The sequence below is a fragment of the Euwallacea fornicatus genome, chromosome 24 (genome assembly GCF_040115645.1).
Source record: "Euwallacea fornicatus isolate EFF26 chromosome 24, ASM4011564v1, whole genome shotgun sequence".
NCBI lineage: Eukaryota > Metazoa > Arthropoda > Insecta > Coleoptera > Curculionidae > Euwallacea > Euwallacea fornicatus.
The window spans coordinates 927,691-954,228 of record NC_089564.1 but is presented as its reverse complement, the minus strand read 5'-3'; the positions used below and the strand labels follow the sequence as shown (position 1 = coordinate 954,228).

Genomic DNA, 26,538 nt, shown 5'->3' with positions numbered 1-26,538 from the left:
AATTAAGCTTAAGCTGGGTGCTTACGTCCTTGTCGATCGGTTTCCCTCTCTAATTGAAAACCTCCTTCTTGGTTTCTGTACCACCCGGCCTTCTGTATCTAAAGCAACTATGTTCTCCAAATTTAACAGCTCTCCTAGCAAGCAGTTTAATTAATTGAATTTGTATATATTATGGAGCATATACATACTTTGATGAACATTAGACAGATAGAGGAGATGAGGCAGATCGTGCAAAATACACAAAGTGAGACTCCCGCTATCGTTCAAGGGCTTCGCCCTTTTGATATTAAGAGTTTGAACCCATTCACCAGTTGCGCAATTGAATATGTCTATGTGAGTTTCGCTATAAACTACCAAATGGCCGTCTCTATAACCTAAAAAAGAAACATTTCTATTGTATAGATTTCCGCCAGCATCAATTTTATTTTTTGTTATTTTCAAACATTCGAAGCCTCTCAAACCAAATTTCTACCATATCTATAATTTTAATGATATTTTTAAGTAAAAGACAATAAATCACAAAAATAAGATTTATGATTTAAAAAATATCAAGAAATTAACTTACTAATGGCAGTGGGCACCGCGGGATACATAATCTCTCGATCTCGGGACTTGCGACCGTGCTTATCAACGTAAGCAGCCAAAGTTCCGAACACCAACAGATACTCCCGCCTCGGAAGTTCTATCACCCTCAAGGCGTCCACCGCACTGCAGGTTATGGTGGTGTATAGAGGATTTTCTGGGTGCAGCAAAGCTAAAAATATGAAGGGTGTTAAGTACGTAGCTTACCTAATTATAAGACAAAAGTTTTACATAAAAATGTATACATATTAGTATAACATGGAAGTTTGCCGGCAGATTTTCATATATGAAAAATAATTAATCTGAACAAAAGAAAGTCAAAAGATGACTTTCATGAAGTTTTAATTACTACATCTAAACACCATGTCAGATTAACTAAAAAAGCCCTTTATAGCTTATGTTATATAAACTTGTTGCCTTAAAATGAAGGAAGAAGTTACACTCAAGTTTGGCCACATACTTTATTAACACTCTGCATATTATCACTAAGCGACTTCTTTTAAATGTTGATAGAGATGGGTATTTTAAAAGTAGATTTCGGGAAAAAAAGATTTTCATTATTTTTTTATATATTCCAGAAAAAATATTTTTGGAAACGGAAATCCCTCGTAAAATCGCCTATTAAAAGAATTAAAAAAGAAAAAAAACGAATAAATCCTTTTTTTTCACTCACAAATAAACGAATCTCCGCTCTGAATATTATATACAGTGAAACAGGATGGCGATCCAACACACAGCCGACCATCTGAAAGTATCTGAAGCGCTTGAACGCTAACCGGGATGCCAATTTCGTGCACTCTTTGGTGTCTCGTTCTCGTTCTTGTTATTTCGTAGATAATGATTACTGAGGAATTCTAGAAAAATGCACTTCTGCATAAAGAGAAAGCAAATGCTTTGACGCACACTATTTTACTTGTTTTTTGATGGCAATACATAAACAGAACGTCAAAGGTGCTCGTAGAACAGGGCCAACAGTTAACACTGCACATCCCTTGCTTTCCGTTACTTTGATCCATTCTGTGTCGTCACCGTCTAAGGCTCTTATAGGCACTAATCTCACTTGGCGTTGTTTACCACTAACCACAACCTGAAAGATAAACTGTTACAAAATCGTTTCACATAAGCGACAGTGTCATACAATTTCCGATCGTACGTTAACGGTAACTGACTTGTTTCGTAGGATTGCCAACATAGCAATGATGCTATCACTTAAAGGAGACATCATGTACTGTATGATCTGCTTTATAATACCAAGACTTCACCAAGCGATAATTAAAATTAAAATAAAAAAGTTTCTCATAGAAGCTTTGCAAAAGACAGAGTCCCTAAAGAATGACATGCACTTCAGAGTTTAAGTAAATATCTAAAAAATTAAATATTAGTTAGTGGATATAGAAGGATATAGGAGGTGAGAATTTTAACGACATCTATTATATGGTGAATGCTTGATATTGTAAAGTGTATTAAAAAGAGTCTGTATACGTTTCCATCATAAAGATTTGTAATTATCCATTAAAATATTAAGTATTTTTGTCAGAGAAAATTTTGAATCAATATTTTAATATACATTCATTCATCAAACTTACTAATAAATGCTCCTCACTAATATATTCTATTTGGAAGATCTTCTTCCCCTCCCCTACCCTAGCAATTTCAGTCCTGTCTAAATCTAGGCAGTAGAGACCCTCTTCAGTTCCTAGATGTTGCAAACACGACAATATAAATGATTTTATACTTTTATTAACTTGAAATATGCCAGAAAACTGTAAAATCCACTAGAAGTAACTGGGAATCATTGCACTCAAGAAACACCTACCTAAAACTATCCGATCAGGATCTATAATAGCTGAACTGAGGGTATTCTTGAGCATTGCCAAGGAGTTGTCTATCAGCTCCCTGGCCAAAAGCACTGTGGTATTAGGCAAGTTGTTTCGTTTCATTATACGATGCAGTTCCGCTAACGCTACAACCCACTTGTTCTTTTCCGCTTCCGAATCTGCTAACATAAGCATCGAGTTTCTTGGTCCCGGTGGTTCCATTAGGGAAGTGGTGATCTGTGCAAAGATAATTAGATAAAGACGACATATATCGTGATTCTATGCAGGATGAGTCGTAACTACGTTCAAAATTTAAACGGGTCGATTCATCCACTCAAAACATTAAAAAAAGTTCCGATAGACCGTTGTTCGAGCACCAGTTCTTTTACAGTACCTTGCAATGCATGCTTGTGGATGGGATTTCTACCCGTTTTAAACAAATTCGGTGCAAATCAGTTTTAGCGGTCATATCTTGAAGACGGGTATTTTTTGACCAACGTTTATAGAAACTTTGTTTAATGATTTGACTCGAGGAATCGGCTCTTAAAGACGACACGCCGGATTATGACTCATCCTGTAGATTGTCCTAAAAAAATTTAAGATTTATCAGTTTAATATGTTTAAATAGTTTAACCTACACATAACAAAAACAAAACTGTTTAGAACTTTTTTTCCAAAATGCTTCGTCTGCCCTTTTAAACAGCCTCTTGAAGAGGTTTTGTTCGTTTTCTTATAAATCCAGAATGGTTAAAATCAGAGCTATGAAATATGCACTAAACTGAACTAGAAATATAAACAACTTCAGTCAGAACTCTCACATTTGGGGGTATCACATGAATAAAATATTGTATTCCCGTGCGATTCGACTTTCAAATCCCTAAGTATTAACGTTGGTAATATTTAAATTTTCAAGAAAATCGATTTAAAATTCAACTATTAAACAAGTATTCATTTGAAGGTAAAATGAATGAAAAAAGCATTTTTAGAAATAGGCGAATTGTAGGATGTTTTTTAGTTATTTTTACGTGTAGATCAAACTGTTAGTTTTATTAGTACATTAAATTTTCTTTTTAATTTTTTGGGACCCTCTTAAAATTTTCTGCCAGGTTTCTTGACATTGTGGAAAAAATGGATACATACAAATTTCAAAAGAACAACCACAATGTCAACTTGTTAAGAGGTGGTTTATTATCCGCTTCAGCACATGGGTTAACGGTCAGCACAGTAGAATCAAATTATCCAACTCGAAGCTTATTATTAACAAAACAAACCTTAAAAATACAAGGGATGTCCTTTTTATTCGCATGAATGACGTCGGAATCTTTCACGCTGCTAACGCTAAACTGGGTGTCGCGCATGTCTAAAACCTGTGCTACATGAACGCTGGGTAAGGCATTGCGATCCGCCGATATGTCATATAGGAAGAGTTTAAAGTCGCAGACTACCACAAATTGACGGACCCAACCTTTAAAACAAATTCGTCTATTACAATCCCACACACATCTACTAAGTGGATTAAGTAACATTCAGTTAATAAATATGATTTAAATACACGTGTTCGCTAAGCGATTTCTTACACGAGAAAATATAAATGTCCATTTAATTACAATAGTTCTTGACCTTACCCCTTTTCACACCCCCTTGTTTAGGAACTTTAACATAGCCTTCATAGGCTGTGCCTATTCCTCTAGTCGGATCAATTCCCAACGGTCGTTTGGCTGAAATAAAATCACGATGGGTTATACAAACATAAAAAACTCTAGGATAAATAACGAGATTTTGATGATATGCATCATAATCGATGGCACAACATTCATAAAGTCGCCTTTATGATGCATGTGTGGTTACCGGAGGAATAATAATGTTGTAAACATATCAATTTCGGCATGTTTAAATACCTCGACAAATTTATGGCATTTGTTACGCACACGTATAAATGAAACCAACAGTTGTGACATTGCTGCGCTCGTAAAAATAAAATATTACATGACCTTCCAGCGATTACAAAATTGGTTACTAGTTTCGGGAAGAGGCTAATATGCTGCCTGGTATGAAATTGTGCTATTTAATCCTCAAAACGACGGACGTTGTCGATACTTTATATGTGCTTTTCCGAAATTGATGTGCAATAATCAACTAAACTCGTAAAAGACAACATAGTCAATATACATGCGCTTGTAGAAAAGTACTGAAAATGTATTATACAAACTACCATGGACACCGCACTTATACGATAAATGGATACTGGATGGATTTCGCCTCCAAATGCATTCGGTAAAGTAACTTTAGTTCCTAAGAATAAACACTTACTCTGATCTGGAGGTACCGGGCACACTGAGGGGACATGCGGACAGCATGATGTATGACAGGTGAATCCGCATATTTCACACACCATCCCTTGCCGCATCAAACCCACCATCAACGACGTACAGTGACTGCACTTCGTCGGACTAGAAAACGTACGCACCAGAAATTGATGCGCCTTATGTTTCATTGAGGACGGAGACTCGTGCTGAAAATGGAACCGATCATTAAAACCAATCGAAGAATGTTCTTCGTCCGAAGCTTACCACACTGACTTCTGACAAATTGCTCTTGGAACTCACTATACTGGGTGCTCTATTATCTTCGATATCACCATCCTCGGATTCGAGCGAGCCCCCCTGGTACAATTGCGGCGGTACATTGTCATACATGTTTTGAATGGAGGAGGAGTTAGTCTCCTTCAGAAACTGATCCAAGTACGACATTTGTGACGACGGTCGTTCCAGAACTAAGAAAGTGCAAAGAACGAACATTAGCTTAAACTGCAACGATAGTCGCAATCTTTCATGTTAAATTCAAAGTTACATTTTATATCGTGAATATTTCGAAGGTCAAAGTTATTACCTCATGTTCTAGGTGACGATTTACTTCTACGTTCAGTTCGAGTTACTAAGAAGCTGAACAAAGTTAGCACTATTTTCATTGCGAACTTCAACGAGTAGGTAAAGAAGAAACACTACGTTTACTACTACATAAAATTAAATTTCCCAAAGACATAACTTGTAAAGTTAACATGAAAGACACATTTCATTGTTGCTGATGAGACATACGAATGGGATGAATGGATATTAATACTGTATTAAGATATGCATTAAAACGATGTAACACCACAAGAGCTATTAACAAAAAACAAGACAAAACACTTGCAATTGTCTTTGGTCAATAATCTAAATTCATTAGATATCTTTGCTTTTCACTAAATTTAACCGCATGTCACTTAATTCCATGCGTATCCCCTCTCATGGTTAACTCTGAAATCATTTGGAATATTACTATGAGAACAGAGCATAGGGTTATCCCAAATCCGGTTTTAAAGGTATTTACAACTTTTTTAGTCATTATATTTACATAATTTTTGGTAAGTAATAAGAATTGTATTAGAAAATCTTTCCTACCCAAACGGTAACTTACGATTAACAAAGTATAACTATAGACTGAGTCAAACTTGTAGGGCAACCTATAGTCGAAACAACACAATCAAAGGGTTTTTTGACACTGTATTATCATAGAATGTTGCAAAGACAAAAGGGGAGTTGAACGCGCAGCTTTGTGAGCTCATTTTCCCTTCAGTTGAATGGTTAATTTAAGTCAATGTAGCTGCATAAAAGATCTAAACAAATACAAAGATATTAGCACTCCAAGCAGTAACTAACAAGGGATCACTTAAAGCAAAAAAAAAGGACTAAACATTTAGTACTATGGAAAGAATCTTTAATGAAACTTTAAGAATACACTTAGTTCATTTAATAATATTTAACAATCTTCATTAGAATGATAATCACACGATAAAATTTTTAATATTTAAATAAGTTCATTAATGCACCACAACCAGACATTAACTTAACGAATTTTAACTACTTAAACTTGAAGATGTTGATCTTTAGATTCACCTTAACTTAAATATTCTAACTTAATACGAAGACCGTAGTCTGACGTTTTATAATTCTGAGTTTCCGAGAACCCAAATAGATCTGTTTGTTTTCTGATCCAATCATTATCGAAACATTAAAGTGTTTACCCTCAACTACGTGTCTGCCGTACTTATCCCTAAAATTTAAACTCATCAATTTACCCTCAATTTTTAAATTTTTTTCACTTTTTGTGTAACATTTGCGAGTTTCTTATGGTTTAATATGGAATAGTTACGATTTAATTAATCCACGATTCAAAATACAGGGCGCTTCGGGCGAAAAGGTCCAACGTGAGTATTTTTTTGACTACCTATTTTATTAAGAAAAAGTCAAAATACGTCAGCATTGATGTCAAAGGGACATGTTTCAGTGAACAACTCGTTTTTTAATCTTTATCAATCTATTTCTGAGGATTGCTCTTTCGAAATTTTCAAATTGGAACAAGGGTTGTGGTATACTTTTGTAAAAAAGGCATTTTCATTACTATTGTCTTCAGAACTAAATTGAAAAATTCAATGATAATTTGCATTTTCCGTAGAACCATCGGTTTGTTCAAAAGTATTCAAGGACTGTTGGTACACGTGCCACTTGTGAAACGTGAAATATGCTATTATTGAAAAAGTCATATGTTATTGCTGAAAAATATGCGTTTAGCTACGAACACCTACTAAATTTCATTGAAATATTTCAATCTGTTTCACAGAAATAAATAAATCATACGTTTTTTAAATAAAATCGTAAAATCCCATAATTCTGTTAATTTTGATATTTCGAAAAAATGGACAAGATAAAATGCTTATATCTGTTTAGCTTTATTTCCTGGTTTTAATGCTCCCATTTCATTCCTTAATGCACCAAAGGTGATGCAAAATTTTTAATTCAAAATTCAAAATTTCACTGACGATGGAGGGCATTTAGAAGGCGTGATTTTTTTTTAATTTTAAAGTTATCTAAATTAATGATAAATCCCATAGAATTAGCTACGTTTAGGTGATATCCGGTTCACATATGTACGCTATTATCGAACCACCAATGCATAATTCGTGAAAACTATTGCAGATGTCGAATTTCACCGAGAGTACCTTTTTATGTAAAAATCTTAAGATTTGCCATTAGTTCTGTAAAATTGTCAACAAAAGTATACATAAAACACCCCTGCACAAATATGACCATTTTACATGTTCGTGCACAAAGGGCAGAAAAAGTTCAAAACGCACCGTTCAAAATTTAATTAATTTATTTTAACACATTACGGAAATATAAATTAAAATACATTCTCAGAAATTAGCTTTTCACGCACTGTACATGTAAAGCGAAAAGTCCTTGGAAACATTTTTATATGACGTTTTCATTCTATTTTAATATTTTCTGTTGCTACCATTCACTACCTTCCTTGATTCTGCCTATACCGCAGTTTTACCAATTATCTTCAAAGTCTTATTTTACAATTTTCACGTTTTTCGCTGGTTCTTTATTAACTCTTTCAACTGCTTCTTTTGATAAAACTTGATTAAATCCTCTGGTATGGTTAATTATATTTTTGTAGTACTTCCTTCTTGCCTCTCCCCTTTCTGTTTAACTTTCTGAACCTACTGTACTCGAATAATTTCTTGTTTTATTTTCTTGCTGTCCAAGCCTTAAAAGTGATTCCTATAACATCCTCCGCTACTTTGTTTTACCGGCTTTATATTATTATTCCTAACTTTGTGACGTTCTCTAATTACATAATATAATATTTTTTGGCAATTTAGGATCTTATATATTTAAAGTTTTTTCCCATCTCTAATGAGTCACAAGAAGCATTCTAAATACAGGGAAACACATATGCACTCTATGCTCTCAATCACGCGGCATAGCTTGAAATAGCACAATTTACAGTTTTTTCCTACCTTTGACCCTCATGTATCACTGTTAGTCCGAAGAAATTCTATGACGTCATGTTGACATCAATGTACTTTTAACGGATATCAAAATATTCGAGGGTCAGATATAGGAAAGCGAAACTAATTCTTAATGGAAAGAATGGGCCTTAAACGCTTAGCATCTTGTCTCTACTTATACAGAATATTTCCGTTTTGTAGTGCCAAAATGAAATAGGGGGTAGATGATCCAAAAATTAGTTTAATTCGATTATTCCCGCAAATATGTAATTTTCAACATTCACGATGTTAAGTTCAACACCTTGTACATAAGATCATCGAATCTTTGGGCACTTATTGAAATTTTAAAATGACCATTTAAATTTACTACTTTTTCGGATATATTATTATTTAAACTACTATGAAATCAACTAGATCTGAGTCGAATTTGCTTTCCACAATAATCAACGTCTAGTCCTTTCCTCAAACCAAAATGATTTTAGTCAGGCTCTAACACAAACGTAGCTATAAATGAAAAACTAACCCTTCGGTACGTGACGTTTGATGAATGACGAAATTCCTATGCTTGCTGCATGAAATTGTGGAAATATCATGAGAAACACGAAAATATCACCGTGCCTCAGATTTTCACATATACTCAACAATTAGGCAATGGCGAACTTAAGAGCTTCTCATAAAAAATAAATGTAGTAACTTTTCAAAAAGAAACCACGAAATATTTAAACTATTATTTATTCTCAGTTCAAACAAACTTTAACAACTTTATCTGTCAACAAAACTGGGAAAAAACAAATCCATAAAAATCCAAATAAAGCCATCAAAAACATATCAACGTAATTAGTGTAGAGTTGTGTTGTGGCATGTATCGCGTTAAAAATGTATAGGTGTGACGTTTTTTGAGCAAGTATCCTGAAAAATAAATTTATACAAAAATTTTGTTATTGCGAACATCTTAACCAGTAAATACAGGGTGTTCCTAAATATCTTGTACACACGGAAGAGAGTGATTCTTAAATTCATTTCATAACTAAAAATTCGTATAAACATAGGTCTGCAAATGCTTCGTTACCTATCTGCGTAGTGTTCAAATTAAAAAAATTAAAAGTAAGTACCGTTGATAAGTCATGATATCGAATATTAGATGCATTTGAAATCATAAGAAGCACAACGAAAGTATTCGAAAGACTAAGGGTATCAACGAGAAGAGGGGTAGACGCATGTGTTGGATGTCACCTTCAACATTTGTTGTAATATAGTTTCCTTGTTAATGTTACTAATATTATTATTTAGGTTATTATTTAGGGTCATCTCGGTTTTAATTTTTAACAGGTAGATTCAATTAAACTTTCAAAATTCTTTAAAATAGAGAATTACCTATAACAATTGCTTACCCGTAATACATTTTAATTTCATCTGGCGAATTACAAAAAATGGTGTTTTTTTTCTCGATAACGGACGCAGATATGAAAAAAATTTAAGAGACCAAAAAGTTTCTAAACAAAAAAAAAAACATTTTGTATTGTAGAATCCATCTACAATGCACCGTGACAATTTCAAGAAAAGAAAAGCGGGCATGACCCCTGAAAGAATATCACTGTCTATGTTTCAAAACCATTTAACATACCCAATGATGTAATTGCTGTAAAATAAACTCTGTTCGAAAATTTAGCTAAATATCTCAGAACTTGTAATAGTTATAAGGACAAAACTGACAAATTTCTAAAATTTCAATATTACATACGTAACAAAGAGTTTGCGGACCTATGTTTATATGAACTTTTAGTCACAACTTAACCTAAGGAATTACCCCCTCCGGATGTAGACGATATTTAGAAACACTCTGTATATTAACTCCATAGGTTGTTTTTTTTAAGCGAACCATAGAATTTTGCGTGTCAAAAACCCTGTTCTATTAGAATTAAAGTTCTGAAATTTAGCAAAACATTAATTTGGAATGGCTTTATATGTGAAGGTTAGCATTAAATGCCTTCAAAAACAAACTCTTACCCTCAGACCACAAAATGAAAGCCGGTTCACGTACAATAACAACAGATAGACGCAAAATGTAACCAAAGAATGACGTGAAGTCCCTCGGAATAACAATCGACAATTAAAATTTACTAAACATATATAAGAAACATTAGAATGGAAATCGCCAAAAGAATAAAAATTTTTCCAACATTAACATACAAAGACGGGGTACAAAGGGGTCAGCACTAAAACTGCAACAAAAATATAGAAATCCATTTGTAGACCATTTCTAGACTACAGAAACATATTAAGAGCAAATGAAACAGAAAAAAAGTAAACGATATATACAAACGACAGAATAGATTGCACCAAGACTAATTACGAAAATAAGACACCCTGAACACCCACTGCCCAAACCACCCAATCAATTATTAAACGAACGCACACACATGATAAAAATAATAGAAAGACTGCTACAACTGCAGAAGAAAGGGAAGAACAATCCACACCACTCGACTATACTAAAACCACTTTGTTTAACAAGACAACCAAGACAATCCCGTTTCCTCTTTCCTCTGATTACCATAGTGGGACACTTCCAGATGTAGGTTATAAGTTCAGTTGTAATAATGTTTAGTTACCTAAAGTTAAGAATTTGTACCTCAGGCAGAAAGACCGACCAACTTGGGTGATAGCTTTTTAATAAGACCATTGCAAGTTTTTTTTGACTCAATTGATTTATTAGCGTAAATTTAGTAGTACCAAATTTCGTAACTTTAATGCGACTAAAAATTTTAACACGCAAAACCTATGTTGCACATAATTTTTTTAACGAACTGTGTACAGTAAAAAAATACCCGTAATCTTTTCATAGTATTAAAAGATTGGATTTGGTTTCACCATTCCCCCTTTTAAATCGAAGGATTTGCTTTTTCTCTTCAGACATTATAAAAGAGCGAGATTCCCTTAAAACATTTATAAAAGTCTAAAAATATGTGTCCTACTCTTCCACACGTTAAAAAAAACGTACACAACTTGACTCACTTTACGTTAGTGTCTCCCAAACACAATTCCGAACAAAAGAGACAAATGGCACTATTTAACATTTTATCAAAATTGAAGCAATTCTGCGCCTCTGATCTCCTTGCCTGGACTTGTCACCATAAAAAATGCGAAACGAAAGCAAGGCTAAATTTTACTTTTCTCGTTAAACGTCAATCATAGAATCGCAGGTAGACCAACATAATTCCCCAGAAGCACGAGGTGATACCGATGACCAAAGGTAGTTGCTTGAACCACGAACCGACTGCGTGTGCATACACAATAAAAATAATTACCACAAGGGCCGCCTCAGAGTGCTAATATACATCTGGGTTGATTTGGATTGTGTGTGGAAACTGAGCTGGTAGATCAGTGTGGAAATTTTCTTGTTTAAATCTTGAATTATAAAGCAATACTTGTTTCAATATAACTTTTTTTTTTAAACATGCCTACATAAAATATTTCTTTTATGAGTTCTTATTTATTTATTATTAGACAATTTAAGATTTAGTCTTGATTGATTACTGTCATCCAAGCTCTCCAAATCCAACACAATATCATGAAACCAACCCCAATGTTTCAAATTCAACGAATGTCTTTGTGTGATTTGTTGAAACAAAAAGAAGTAAAAGAAAGAATAAAGAGAAATTGAGGAAGTAAAAGTAAACAAGATAGTAGATAAAACTAAAAAAAAAGTACTTACATCCTTCTGAGTCCAGTCTATTTTGAAGGTCTTTCATTTGCTTCTCTTTTCGTTTCAATTCAAGCGATAAGGCCTCGCTTCGTTGTCGATATTCGCGAAGGTCCCTAGTAAAATATCACTTGAAGCTTTTCAAATATTTCACACACAATAAATAAATAAATAAACGATATAGACACGCAAGTAAATTAGTAGTTAGCGAAAAGCACTGAAATAAAACGCAATCTTCTTACTTTTGAGCCGCTAGAAGAGCTTCTCTCGTTTTACTAAGATCTTCACTTATTGCTTGTTTGGCTTGAATTTCGCTTTGCAAAGAACTCTGCAAATTAAGTAGCTCCATTTTGTCGAGTTTTTGGGACCGCCTGTTCCTCCAGTTCTTGTCGGGGCCACCAACGCTATTTGGTACACCTATATAAATGTATAATTATATATAAGCTTTAGTTAGTAAATGTGGTAATGGCAAATAAATGCCAAATGATAACAAAACTGATAAAGAATAAGAAGTGATTCATGTACATACAAAATATGCCAAATAATGTGATCATTTGTGTCTAACCAGACAATTTTGTAATGATGTTAATTAGTACGGTAAATTAATCAGATTTTTGGTTGTGAGAATGAAAAATACAAGAGTGAAAACCTAAAATATAAATTATGTATATCAGGTAGGTCTGAACTTGAAATTTAATACTTCCAAATGTTGATACCAAATTAGTCATGAAATTCCCTAATGGAATGACGAAATGAATGTCAAAGGTACGATTAACAATAAGTATTGCGAGTTAAAGACCTGAACTAGACAAATAATTTTTTAAACTAAATTTCCACATGGTAAAATATATTTCAATAAATTCGATTCAATGTGGCTGTTAAATCTACGAAAACTTCACACTATGAAGATGTAATTTTCATACAATTCACCGTTACTTTTCTATCACTTTATTACGCAGATGAACAAGTACTTCAAACAAAATAAGTTTACTTTCGTGGATTTTACTTTTACTGATATGTTTTTGTGTCTCACTTGTCTCAAGAATGATAAAATGAGCCATCTGATTCAGTTTAATAGCACATACATATTAAGAAATGTTTCATACCCGCATGTTTCAAGTAGTCCAACTCCTCAGTCATTTTAGTGGCCAAAGCCTGGAGATACGCACGAGCATCTTTTTCATCGCTAACCCATTGGATGATTTCCGTCAGTTGTGACTCCCATTGTCCCAAGGCATCTTGCTTGGATCGCAAGACCTCATATTCTGATTCCAACGTAGCGCGTTCGGATTGAAGCCTGCTCACCGATTCACTTAACTAGAAAAAAAGAAATAATTGAAGTTTGTACAGATATTGGAATTTAAAAAAAACAAATGTTAGGGACATTAAGAGACGCCATTTCAGTTGTAAGCTCTGGAGTTCGCTTCAAACGCTGAAATTTCCAATAAGGAACGAAAAGACGAAATAAAAAAAATAAAAACTCACAAACTGAACATTTGATGACAACTTCTTGTTTTCCTCGCCTAATATCTGCTTATCTCTTTCATGCCTTCTATTCAGCTCCGCTAACGTCTGCTCCGTGTCCGCTATCGACTCGAGTTTCGATTTTTCCCACTTCTCCTTCAATGATTGAAGCTATATGTGTGATCGATACAAAATCATAAATAAATAAACAAAAACAATAACCGCGAAATGGATAAAAAATGATATTGCTTAGCAGAATTAATAGAGAAAGCCACAAACCTCTCTTTCTAACAGATCTCGATGCGATTCGGCTTCCTGTAGTTGTTCCCGAAGAGACGTCAATTCCATGTTATACCGCGTTTGTTGCTGCGTTAAGCTTTCGTTATATTGCACCTAATCAAACACGATTTTTGATGTTAACACACACAAAACAAATAGACTACAAACCTCCAGTTTTTCTAATTCAGCCTTCAACCTTAGAGTATCTTGTTGGTCCCTAGGGCTGTGCTCGGATCGCACTCTGAGTCTGTCCGATTCGGCTTGCATTTGCCTGCAGTATTCCTCGGACCTTTCCCTGTAATATGTGCAAAGAAATCATAAAACAAGATATGACACTAATTAGCGATAACAGAGATCTCTTTGTGCATTAATTTTTTTAACGGCAAATGGTTGTCCTTTGAAGAATATTTAAGTGATATAAATAAACTCTATTTTTTCAAATGAACGAACCTGAGTTTTCGCTCTTTCGTGGCTTCTGCCTGTGCCTCTTCTACTCTAGACTCCAATTCCCTCCTGAGTTTCTCGGCGCGCCTAATGTCGTTGCGCAATGCATCTACTTTTTGCATCACAGTTTCTAATTCCTCTTCTTTGTCCCGAACCTGAAATCGGTTTAGTCATTTCGTAAGATCGGGGTCTATAACCATAAATTAAATTTAAAATAAGTTAAATCGCCAATGAATAATTATCTAGGTTAAAGTTTTAGGACAATGGTGCCTCTGTCAGAACTGTCTATCGATAGCTTTTTTAAAAAAATGAACAGAACAGAAAAGACTCGAAAGTCTTACCCATCGGACTTACCTGTCGGGAAATTTTCTGCTTCTGCGCCCGCAATTCTGAAAGCTTATCGGTAACTTCTGCGTACTCCGACATGGCCAATTTCTTTTGCGCCACAGCATCTTTAAGTTCTTTATCTTGGAACTTCAATTTCTCTTGAAGGTCCTGTTTATCTTTCGTTGCCTCATCTTTCTCTTGTTTGAGTGCTCTTAATAGCTTTTCCAATTCACGAACTCTCACTACAAAAAGTATCACAACAAAATTAGACAAAATTAGACATAGACACTCAACTTAAAGCCGCCAATTTACCGAAGACATTCGGAATAGTTAACAAAAAGTACGCAGAAATTTATTCATCTTTTCTTACTTTTGTCGCCTCCATCCAAAGTATCCGTGGTCTCTAAGCTTCGCAGCTGCGACTCCAATTCACAATTTCGCTTTGTCAACATATTGATTTCATCTTGAAGTTTTCTAGTGCCATCAGGGGATGTTCGTTGTTTTTCGTTTTCTATAGGTCGCTACAGAAGAACATTAGTGACAACTGTTTCGTTATTATTCCAGATTAAATTAAACTAACCTGGTTTTGCTGGTTAGTTGCTTGACCTAGTGACATTATATCGTTCCTTTGATTTTGTTTTTCAGTCATTGTCGTCGTGGCAGACGAATTAAATGAGTATAAATTACTCAAGTCACAGATATAACTAGAAAAGAATAATAATATACGAAACACTAAGAATGGATAATATTGGATCACGATGATTAATTCTTGGTAAGTTTATGTCATAAATGGTACTTACCTTCCTTGAGTAAAGGTAAACCCAACAAAAGGCAAATGAAGACCGGTGAAGGCGCTATTGGCAGTGGGTGGTAGAGCATCAGATAATCGAATATCTGCGTCATCAACATCGAAATTCGACGTGTCCGTGGGACTGGACACTTCAGGGACATAGGGTGCATTACTATCCCGGATTCCTTCCCAATCGACCCCTTCAAACCACGGATGACCCTGAAACGCAAATATGATAATTTAATGAAAACATTGTTGTTTATTTAAAGTGCCAATATTTAAAGGTGCTTCCACTCACTTTGAAATCATCTATCCCGTTTTGACCTAACCTAAATTCCTGACTGCAGATCAATCGTTTGATGAGATCCTTCGCGGCGTCGGACACGTCCACATCCATCGCGAAATCGAAGCAGTTTTTGTGATTCATTATCTTACCGTAAGTTTCGACTAGACTTTCTGCATAAAATGGCGTTTCGCCAAACAGCATCTCATACATACATACACCTGCGAAAAAAGTAAAAATGTCGATTTGAAATTCGAACGAATACGAGTATAAATGTGATTCTTTCTGCATGGGGAAACACAAAAAGTCTTACCTAATGACCACCAATCACACTCAGGTCCATATCTCCCCTGACCATCTTCCATTGCCTTAAAATAAAGAAAAAAAATTATGGCTAACCATAAACAAACTAATTTTATGAATATGATGTGCCAAGTTATTAAAATTTTTGGATCGCCATATATGAAACCTGTATATAAGCAATAAACAAAGATAATAGTGAAGTTTCACTAATGAGTAATCTCAAAATTCAGAAAATGTCAATTATATTAGAATTCAGAAATGGTTGAATATAGTGTATGGAAATAAAAAAATTCAAACTCTTTTATACTATCTGCCAAATGCACTATAGCAGTGTGGTTAGAGCACCTATAAGAAGTCGACTAATGCGAAGAACTGTACGTAATTTTGTACTGTACGTACTTGTTTTTTCAATTTTAAAGTAGCATATTATAACTCTTATCTCAAAGTCCACTTTATAGAATTCGCTACGCCGCATCCGTCATGTAACGTGTACAAGATTTAAGGAGGAGCACGAGGCATGAGATTTATCTAAAAATGGAGGAATCCCTTCGCTGTTTATAACCCTTAATAATAAAAAAAAAACCTTGTACACGGTGGTGAATAGTAAACATAAAAAAAGTAAATTCACCCAAGGCACACATTCCTAGAAATAATGGTAAAACTACTGTTTTCTTGCTTCAAATACCAAGTGAAAGACTTGTAAGGAAGATAAATAATTACAAATTGGAGTTCGAAATTAGAAAAATCTATCCCGAAGAATTCTTCAACGGTTCAAAAGTAGAATCAATATATGTCACTTTAGAAAACGTTGCAGAGATTCTTTAACGTTAAAACTTTGTCGAAAATACATAGGTTGAACAATGTCATATAATAGGTGTTACCAAGACCGATCATCTATATATTAATGTACTAGTTATCAATAGCCGGTCAGGCCAACCATTTTTCTATATGAAATATCGATGGGTATACTTGACAAATTAATGTTAACACAGCTTTTATGATAATGTTTCGTCCTACAAGATTGCGACGAAGCTTTCCAAACCTTACCATCAAACGTTCATTATCTAGAAAGTACAACAAGCACACTTAAATTTGTGTAAAATTGTAAAGTGTAAACAAGTACGTTTAAATCAAGAAAATGAGGCTAATATTTTGTAACCAGGAAGGCCCAGAAAAACAAGCACGGGCACCGATAAATTAAAGGTATTCATTAACGGAAGAAACAATTTTCAACGGTTCAAGGCAAAAAAAGTGATTCCTTCAACATCCAATTATTTGTTAAGTCTGTCACATCACGACAATGTTGAAAAAATAACTACTACGTAAATTAACGAACTATATAAAAGTTTCAATCCAAATTAAAAAAAATCTGTGTTTTTTAAGATGTTTTTAAAATTTATTCGAAATTTTCAACAGCTCAATAGCGCTGTATTCACTACTACTTGTCTTAGTTGAATAAAAATATTTATAAATTTGTCAGGTTTGAACAGAATAAAGCGAGTAAGTAATTCAATTAATAGCAGGAAGTATATATTTAGGATATTCTGCTCAAACGTCTCAGACACCTTGTTCATATCATAAATTCATATATTCTGGAAATGTACCGTTGGTAAAAGCAGGGTAGGAAAAATCTAAACGTACTAATGGAGCTAATAAAGACTATTCTAAGTACAAATATATACATTACATGAATAAGTCCAAGAACAATGCAACAACAAAAAAAATTAAATGCGAGACCCCGTATCTTCGTAACACAACCTTTGCAGACTTACATTTACATGAAATTTTAATTTTATCGGTATAATCCATACCTAAATCCTCTTATTTTAAATCACTACATGTTTTTTGTGCTTTTTACAATACAAAAGTGTGTTCCTTTTATAATAAAATACTTAAAACAATAGTAAGAGATTTTGAGGCCGTTTAATGTATTTAAATCTCCAAATGCTTTTAGCAACAGCCGAAAATGGCTTTTAACTCGCTCACTTAAAACAGTGTTCACATTTACCGTACAAAGCATGGAAATGACTTGAACGGAAGACCATTGAATTTCAATCGCTGTAATCTGACAGGAGTTACGTCGCCTTAAAACAATGGTTAACGACGTAAATATATCACACCTTGAAATTGCCACTTTTAACTACTGACGCTTATCAGAAGATCGTTAAAATAATATCAAAAATGAAATGAATTAGTATTTTAATTTTTGTTGCACGGCCAAATATTATTTGTTTAATGATTTTCTTTAAGACAAACAACTAATCAGAAAGACGAATGAACACATTAATGTACTTACCCTCAGAATTTCGGGTGAAATATAGTCAGGGGTTCCTACAGCTACATTTGATTGCACCATGCCATCATCGTTCAATTTCAAACAACTACCGAAATCTGCTAACCTAATATGTCCATTAGCATCCAAGAGGACGTTGTCTGGTTTTATATCGCTAAAATAAATTGTGAGAAAATGTTGTGCATGTTCTCTTGATAACACGTTGTCCGTAATACTTACCGATGTACATATTTCAGTCTATGTATCGAATCGACGGCAAGTACCATTTCCGCGATATAAAACCTCGCCATATCCTCTGGAAGACGATCTTCGAATTTGCTCAATAATGTTAACAAATCGCCCCCGCAATAGTAATCCATAACAAGATACAGATTTGATTCGTCCTACAAAACAAAAACTATGCAAATAAGAAGAGACTTAATCTGAAAATCGAACCTGAAACGCGTAATGCAAATGTGTGATCCATCGCCTATCCCCAAAAACCAAAACGTCGCGCTCTTCTTTGAAGCACGCCGTTTCGGCCCTCTTCAACATTTCCCACTTGTTAAGTATTTTCATGGCGAATACTTTTTCCGACCCGCGTAATTTCACCACGCATACTTCCCCAAATGCACCCCTCCCTATCACCTTAACAATCTCGAAATCATCCCGAGTAAGACGAAGAGTTTTGGCTGCGTTTGCCACCGGTTTTACTGAAATCAGATATTTAGGTTGAATAAAATAAAATTGAAACTATTCAATAACCGATCTAGCACACCTACCATATTCTAAAAAATCCGAAACAGTCTTCTCTTTCCTGAGGCTCGATATGCAGCATTCATCATAGAGAACTAGCATAACATCTATGAGGGTTTCGACGCTGAGGGCCTGTCCATGAGCGGCTAGAGGGCCGCTCAGGTAAAGGGTCTCCAGTTGACGAAGACGCCGCTCTGCGACCGCCCCCGCAGTTTCAGATACGTCAAAGTCGCCCATTGTGTTTCGGATCAGTAGGGGAGTAAATGGTTCAAGTTTGAAGTGGTGGCAAAATTGGGAAGACGATTGTTATGGACATTGTTAAATCTGGAAACAAAACGGTAATTCATATATATTTGCCTTAAGTTAACCGAAATGTCATGGCTTGATTAAACGAATGTTTACGAACTTAATTCTAATTTGCGCAAAATGCACACAACGTTAGTTATGGAATATTGTTGCAGAAAACGAATAAAGAACAATCACAAATTGCAAAACCACCTGTGCGTTTTCTTGCTGGAAATGAAAAGTTGCAGCTGGAAAAAAATGGAACTATCATGCAGTAAATTTGCTTTGCAGTTGAATCAGAAAATTACACGGTTACACCAGAAAAACTTCCTGAAGGATTTAAAGGAGCAGTCAAACGTTGTCTACGAGCAAGTTAAGAATAAATTGAGAATCGCCAGTGATCCAGCCAAGGCGAGATGTGACCTGCTCTGACGTCGCCCTAATTCAGCCATAAATGGGAAGGCTCTTTTATGGTGGTAAAGAAAATTAACGATGAAGTGAACTACAAGGTCCAGCGTACTGCCAGATGAAGAAAAAGGGCGTCAATCTGGATCAGTCAACCAGATATCATGAAGGTTTGTCTATTTGGGACAAATTGCTTTAAGAGAAATGCAGCGTTACGGAGGGCGTGCGACTACTACAGGTGAAAAGCAGAGACAAAAGAGGGTTTATCGTGAGCACTCAAGAGAGTGATTTACTGCCACGTTTTATATATGTCGAATATCCTAGTATATTTGCTATAACGTTGATGGTTGTATGTAAGAAAATTTCTAGTCGTACGACCGCTGTTATGAGTCAGTTTAAGACTAGTATAGCTATAAGAACAAAACAATTGTTATAAGCGATATTAAATAGTTTACCACTGAAATCGTGTTATTATTTGACGAATTGCAATTGTGTTCACTTATCCAGTTAACAAGAAATATCGGAAAAGACAGATTTGTCTATCGTCGAAGAATTAGAACGGAATCGATAGGACGTCTCAATTTTCACGCGAGTTATCCTGCTGGCAAAGCCCCAAGAGGTTCGAAAAACCGGGCCCTAAAGGGAATAATCGTTCTATTGTTTCTGTCTCATAACGCAAGCATTACAAGCCAATCGGAGCAATACCTACGCATGGAAGGAATTAGTCTCTTCCCGCATTTCCATTACACACCTCAATTACTGCAAACAATAATAAACCTACTCATACATTCCAAATTACCAGCGCTAATTATTGCTTCGGCAAATATTTTTCGAACGTGCTCATATACTCGGAAACCTGTATTTCCTATGTTTACTCACAAAATTCTTCAATTAATTATTACCTAATCTTTACTGCGAATAGATTCCCTTCGATATTAATATCGTGCTGCAATGCAAATACACCAAAACACTCGTCTATAAAAATGATTAATGACAGATTAGATATAACCTTTATAGCTCTGGTGAACCGTCCTACACAATTACAGGTCTCACCTGTTTCTTTTTTTTTCGATAAATTAATTATTTTCGCCAATACCGGTAGAACTGCTAAACGTCCAGGTGGAAAGACGCATTGTTTAATCGGGAACGATTTCCAAGGATACGGTTCGCCGGACCAATCGTTTGCATTTACACTGCCGATGTAAGATACAGAAACATCTGTTATTGTCCTCTAAAGAAGACTCGAGCACCGAAAACTTCAATTACAACACTAGCACACAAGATCCTATGCGGCACATGAATACTAATGCGGCTTATTATTGGGCCAACAAAGCTAACTGCTTCAAATGCCGATCCGTTCGAGATTAATACTTAAAGAGGTCAAATTCTCGAACAAAAACAAAAAGAACAATGATTAAAATTAGCATTGAAATGTCAGGATGAAATTCTCCCGTGTAGTATATGAAATTATTTTGTTCTCATAGGTATCATAAAGACTGCTCGATTTTTCAATGGAACTCGTGCAATATGCTAAATAGAGTTTAACAAATGGACGATAACGCGAGTGCAATGAGAGGATTTTAACAGTGTATTCGTTTCGGAATTGGGCTTGCTCGGGTGTCTCGTGTACTACTTCCTGGTATATGAAGAAAATTTTACCACGAAAGAGCACAACGTAAAACGTCTATGCGCACGTTTTTCTCCGCAAATTTTCCTTGCGCTCCCGCCCCTCTAACTTTTCCCAAAAAAAAGCATCGAACTCACCTCCAATAAAAAGAGGAAATGTATTTTTGCCGCACCAAATTCCTATTGAAAAACGTGGCGAGATCACTCAATAGCTCGAAAACATCATTTACACTGGACCAACTTTAAAACGTCTTCAATTGGCCAAAAAATGTATTCACATTCTCCTGGAATGAAGGCGAGAGGTTCGTGCCCATTGCAAAGCCGCTACATATGATTTTAATAAGCTCGCATTGGAAGGAACTAAGGCTAATCGAACCAATGATAACAAATAGATAATTGGACTTATTAGACTAGCTAGTTCTGAACTGTGCTGACGGTGCACGCGTGCAATTGAAAATCAAATAACCAATGGTACAGTACAGGCCCAATATAATCAATCGCACTATAAGCTATTTGGCACGGGAATACATGTTTAGAATGGCTGGACTGAGGTTAATGTCAACATTTTTGCCTGCAAACTGTCGACCGACTATCATCCACAAATTATTTGGTGTTAAAAAATGACGATTCAGATATGAACATTTCCCACCCATTAACATCTCGCATGGATAATTAATTCAACTCAATCGGCGTTATGCCACTTATTCCTTAAGATATAAGCTTCTACGGAGCTAACATACGGACGACCTTATGGGATGCGGGCCGGTAATGTGGTTGTTTATGAAATACCTATTGTTATGTAAGTTATTGAACGGTTAAATTGGCAAATGTGAACAAAAACTCGAACATATCTCAACCGAGATTTCAACCGTAAGCGAGATCCTCGCAAGGCCTGTCCACTTAACAGGAGCAGAAAAGTCGCGAAAACTATTCGGTTCAGTGTACCGGGTGTCTTTAAATGAGCGTCATAGAACACGTACAGAGAGGAAAATACTTTAGCTCGATAGAAGAGCAAGTATGTTCTTTTGTAAGGAGCCAAAGTTATATTTTCTTTCTTCAGATAAAGTGGGAAAGTTCTATTTTCTGCAAAGGTTGTAAAAAAAAAATTTCCGTCCGCGTTCTCCATACTCTTAATCACGCTTAAGACACCCCAAACTAGAAACGATTAACTCACGGCAGCCGTTAAGGCTGAAATCATTCATTAAAATGTGCATGCTTATTAGATGATACGTTGATGTATAATAAACAAACAACTCATATAAATTAGTTATTTGTTTATTATACAGGACGTTTCTCAATAGTATGACAAAAATTCAGGGAGTGAATCTATGGATGATTTTATGGGAAAAGATCATTTGGGAATGACCTTTTCCCTCAAAAATGAAACATGGAAACGATTCCGTTTTCGCTTCCTGCTCGAAATACAGAGTGAAAATAATTTTCTTTAAGTTTTTAAGTGTGTTTCGGCCCTAAGTATTTTTATAAAAATTTAAGGACGTAAAATGAATGGATAGACACATTTTTTAAGGGAAAAATAACGTTTTTTACGTTCGCCCGTGGCGTCCCCGTTGACCACGAACATTTGAAACAAAAAATATGATATACTAGCGGTTTTTTGTAACAAAAACAATTAATATTTCCATTAAAACATGTGTTTCTATACCGATTCTACGCTCTCCAATTTGCATAAATCACGATTTAATGCTAAAACAGTCTTATTGGGGAAAAATCTATTTTTTTAAAATTATCATCTCGTACATCAAAGAAGAAGCAAAAACGAATCTACATTCATATGAATTATTTTTCTTAAAATCATCCACAGATTCACCCCCTAAATTTTTAGCAGAATAGTATGAAACATCCTGTATACATAAATGTATTGAAATTCCAAGTTGATTCTACAATGCCTCTTCTAGATTTTCTATAAAACATCCAGATTTTCAATTTTATTTAAGGAATTTCATAAACACTCTCACATATTTACGTTTTGGACATGGCTTTCAAAGTTCTTCACGAACACACCCTTTAATCGCCCGTGAAATTGAAGGTTGTTTTATAATCTATTAGAACGTTTTTCGAACCTTAGGAACGATATAATGAAATGTGCTGAATGATACATTACCCATACATTAAAGTGGACAATTAAAATATACATATATTCAAATTAGTTACCCTAATTTTCCACGTTCAAGAACCATATGTATTAATATCAATCATTTATCACTGATGTTTTTCATGTTTCTATTCAGTAGTAGTGTGTTTTATATTGAATTTGAAAAATATTGAGAAAATATATGTAATTTTTCAATTAAATTGAACATTTTTTTTAACTATGAATTAAGTTGTCTGATTTTCTTCTTAATTTTAAAATTAATAGACATTTTCCAATTAATTGCGGCCATTATACCTTAATTGTTGCTTTTAAAATTAGTTATTATACAGATATTTTGGAGCCACATAAAAGCCAAAATTGAAGAGCTAATATAATTAATGTGCACTAATTCAAAGTTTCGAGTTCTTTATTTTAACAGGGTTCAATCTGTAAGTATAGTGTCAAATGCTTTTAAATTTAAAAATCAAATTGGCCCAGTATTTACCTCAGTGTTTGCATACTAATGAAATAGTCAGGTGTGTCTGTATTTTGAAACTCTCATTTATAACTTAATTTCTGCACGATGGGAGCTTATCAAAATGTTTCTACTCAAAAATGGTGTAACAATATTAGCAGACATGACTTGTATGTCAAAATTTACTTACAGCTGTCTTATTTATAGCTGAAATGTGGGGAAAGCACTCTTAATACTGAATAATTTAATTCAGTTTGAGTAGCATTAAACTGCCCTAAATATTTATTAATATTAAATGAAGGATGTCTCACCTATGAAATTACTGTATGTTTTGTCAAAAAAACCCACTAAAATTATTGAAAAACATCAAGAAACTTAGGAAATCAGATTTTTTAAGAAATCAGAAAATGTTTTCTCCCAATTGATGAATACATATTAGAATTCATTAATGATTAATAATATCAAATGTTTACCTATATTTCTAATCACAATAATTTGAATAGGTTTCCCCTTAAAAGTAAATAAACAATAACTAGCACTTTTAGCTGAAATGAAGATTATTGAGACCCTCCAAAAAAGAAAAATAATAAGATAAACATTACCCATTGTAGTTTGTTAATATAAAATGCATGTGTAATCTACTGATTATAAGATTAAACATGTAATTAATACTGTGACTGTGATATGGCAATGGTTTTCCAAGTATTAAGAGGAGATCTAAAATTACTGTGGAATTCTACACATGCAGTATCACAATCACCTATAAACGTGAGAAAAAATGCTATTTCAGCAGCAACACTTTCCAAGAAACACATATTTTTACCTTATTTAACTATCAGACGTGTTTATCGGTTTGCAATGTTTATCGGCAACAACACCACACTTCCTACACTACGAGTTTTACAACATTTTATCAAGGATTTCCTAAGGAAAACGAAGGGAAAAATTGCGAATTCGGGAAATGACGAAGTTTAGTTTAACCTAAATATAACTTACGGTACTGAAAATAGACAAACCTGTTCTCAAGACGTACAGCATAAGGGCTCGTAAACAACGGTAAACACAAAAGATTTAAGCACCTTTCGCAAATCGATTAAAAGTTCATTATTTCCACCGTAAACTTTCCATTCCAACTACATTTCCTAGAAAACTTTCGGCGGCCATTTTTCTCGTACTCCCCCACCGAGGAGAAGTGTCAGGATTTTTTATTTCAGCCTTTGGAACGTGGCCAAATTTCCATTAACGCCAATAAACTTTAGAACGACTTGGCCTCGGCCATTAAGAAATAAATATTTATCAGAAATTAAACGAACCTTTTGGAAAATTCACAATATTTTGAAAGGAATTCCTAAAATTTGAATTGGATTGGGGATTGGAGTTTCATTTATTTTTATTAACAACTCTTGCCCTCTATACTTACATACTAATAGCAAGCTATTGATTGACGATTACAGAGTTCTGCAACAAAAAATCGAGAATTTGTAGGTGTTTTCAATTATGTTACTCAAACGATTCGAATCACCCGTACATAAATTGTAGACCACATCTTTCATTTCTACAGGGTGTCCCAGATTAGAATAATCGTTTTTGGAAATTTTTTCCAGAAAACTTTTTTAGAGTAATGGATTTAAATAATAATTTTTTTATATCGTTATTTTTCTTAATACTCAAAACGATGCTTCTTAGATAGATCTCGTTCCCTTCATATTCGTTCTCCTATAGACTAACTTTAAAAAATGTATTAATTTTAATGACATTAATGTTTTTAATTTTTTCAAAAATGTTTATTATTTTTAATTAACTTTGTATATTATAGCCCTTTAATAGACGATTTGAATGGTCTATGACGCACCGTTTGTGGGACTTATCCGACGTAATATTCAAGAAAATAGTAACTTTTGTAGAAAGATGTATATAAATGCTAATTGGTAATTGCACATCGTTTTGAAGCAGATGTTTGCCTAAAATATAGCAATGTAATCTTAACTCTATGAAAGGCAGAGAAATTCAATTTTCCTTAAACCATTTTGCCTAATTGCCTCATTTTTTCCATATAAATGATATAATTTTTTTAAATCATGTAATTAAATTACTCATAGATCTTTGTATGAAAATAGTCGCATTACTAAAGATACCATCAAATTCTTTATCATCATACAACGTGTCTCAATAAAAAAAATTATAAATTTAGATGGGAAAAAACAGCAAAGGCGCCAAATAAATTGAGTAAATTCAGATTAGTCAGTTTTCCTATAAAGTATGCAGGGTGTTACCGTTTTAACTCGCACAAGTTTAATAGCGTATTGAACAACCAAATAGAACGTCAATTTGCTATATAAACCAACGTCCAATAAGGCTTCCTTTAGCAAATGCAGGGGATTAAACTTAATTTAAAAAATGTAAAATATTAAATTTATTCAAAAAGGGCTAAAGATTATGCAATGAAATCTCGAAGGCGTTCACGATTCAAAATGGGAGTGTGAGTTGTGATATTCCCTTCACTACTATGAATTCACAGCGCACGTATTAACAATATGTCGTACTATAAATTTTTTCGTGGATGAGAAATGTTCTTTCTCGGAGCTATGTAGACTTCAAGTAGTTCAAGCAGCAATCCTCCTGGATATTTAAAAATATTATATTACTTGAGAAAGCAGGACCTACCTTCTACTTTGTTGAGGATTTTTTAGCGATTCCCTGGAACAATTTTATTTGATTGAATTAAAAAACTTTAAAACGATATTTGTAAAGGCACAGTTTCATTATATTAAATACAATTATATTAGTAGGTACATATTA

The 26,538-nt window shown here is 34.3% G+C and overlaps 1 protein-coding gene across 8 annotated transcripts in view; it reads right to left on the bottom strand.

Moving 5' to 3' along the window:
- The window catches only part of gek (serine/threonine-protein kinase gek), a 30,023-nt gene extending 4,894 nt beyond the window's left edge, over positions 1-25,129 (bottom strand). Inside the window, exons 1-30 of one of the 8 annotated variants that reach the window (XR_010733371.1) lie at positions 24,756-25,129; positions 18,883-19,180; positions 18,557-18,813; positions 18,341-18,504; positions 18,125-18,275; positions 15,839-15,893; positions 15,541-15,746; positions 15,253-15,461; positions 15,033-15,156; positions 14,823-14,973; positions 14,480-14,694; positions 14,132-14,280; positions 13,850-13,976; positions 13,682-13,795; positions 13,424-13,573; positions 13,045-13,255; positions 12,181-12,355; positions 11,951-12,054; positions 8,759-8,803; positions 4,970-5,172; positions 4,710-4,911; positions 4,025-4,117; positions 3,671-3,864; positions 2,399-2,636; positions 2,169-2,278; positions 1,496-1,669; positions 1,256-1,436; positions 566-754; positions 189-374; positions 26-134 (exon numbers count right to left, since the gene is read on the bottom strand). Coding sequence is in view for 7 of the 8 variants with exons in the window: in XM_066296267.1 (XP_066152364.1) it covers positions 26-134; positions 189-374; positions 566-754; positions 1,256-1,436; positions 1,496-1,669; positions 2,169-2,278; positions 2,399-2,636; positions 3,671-3,864; positions 4,025-4,117; positions 4,710-4,911; positions 4,970-5,172; positions 8,759-8,803; positions 11,951-12,054; positions 12,181-12,355; positions 13,045-13,255; positions 13,424-13,573; positions 13,682-13,795; positions 13,850-13,976; positions 14,132-14,280; positions 14,480-14,694; positions 14,823-14,973; positions 15,033-15,156; positions 15,253-15,461; positions 15,541-15,746; positions 15,839-15,893; positions 18,125-18,275; positions 18,341-18,504; positions 18,557-18,813; positions 18,883-19,093 (4,697 nt within the window). In the remaining variant the exon portion in view is untranslated. Of the gene's footprint in view, positions 1-25; positions 135-188; positions 375-565; positions 755-1,255; positions 1,437-1,495; positions 1,670-2,168; positions 2,279-2,398; positions 2,637-3,670; positions 3,865-4,024; positions 4,118-4,709; positions 4,912-4,969; positions 5,173-8,758; positions 8,804-11,950; positions 12,055-12,180; positions 12,356-13,044; positions 13,256-13,423; positions 13,574-13,681; positions 13,796-13,849; positions 13,977-14,131; positions 14,281-14,479; positions 14,695-14,822; positions 14,974-15,032; positions 15,157-15,252; positions 15,462-15,540; positions 15,747-15,838; positions 15,894-18,124; positions 18,276-18,340; positions 18,505-18,556; positions 18,814-18,882; positions 19,181-20,448; positions 20,563-24,050; positions 24,070-24,562; positions 24,617-24,755 lie in introns of those variants that run through there. The other 7 variants (XM_066296267.1, XM_066296268.1, XM_066296270.1 and 4 more) reach the window with 7 other exon arrangements.
- Between the last annotated feature and the right edge of the window lie 1,409 nt (positions 25,130-26,538).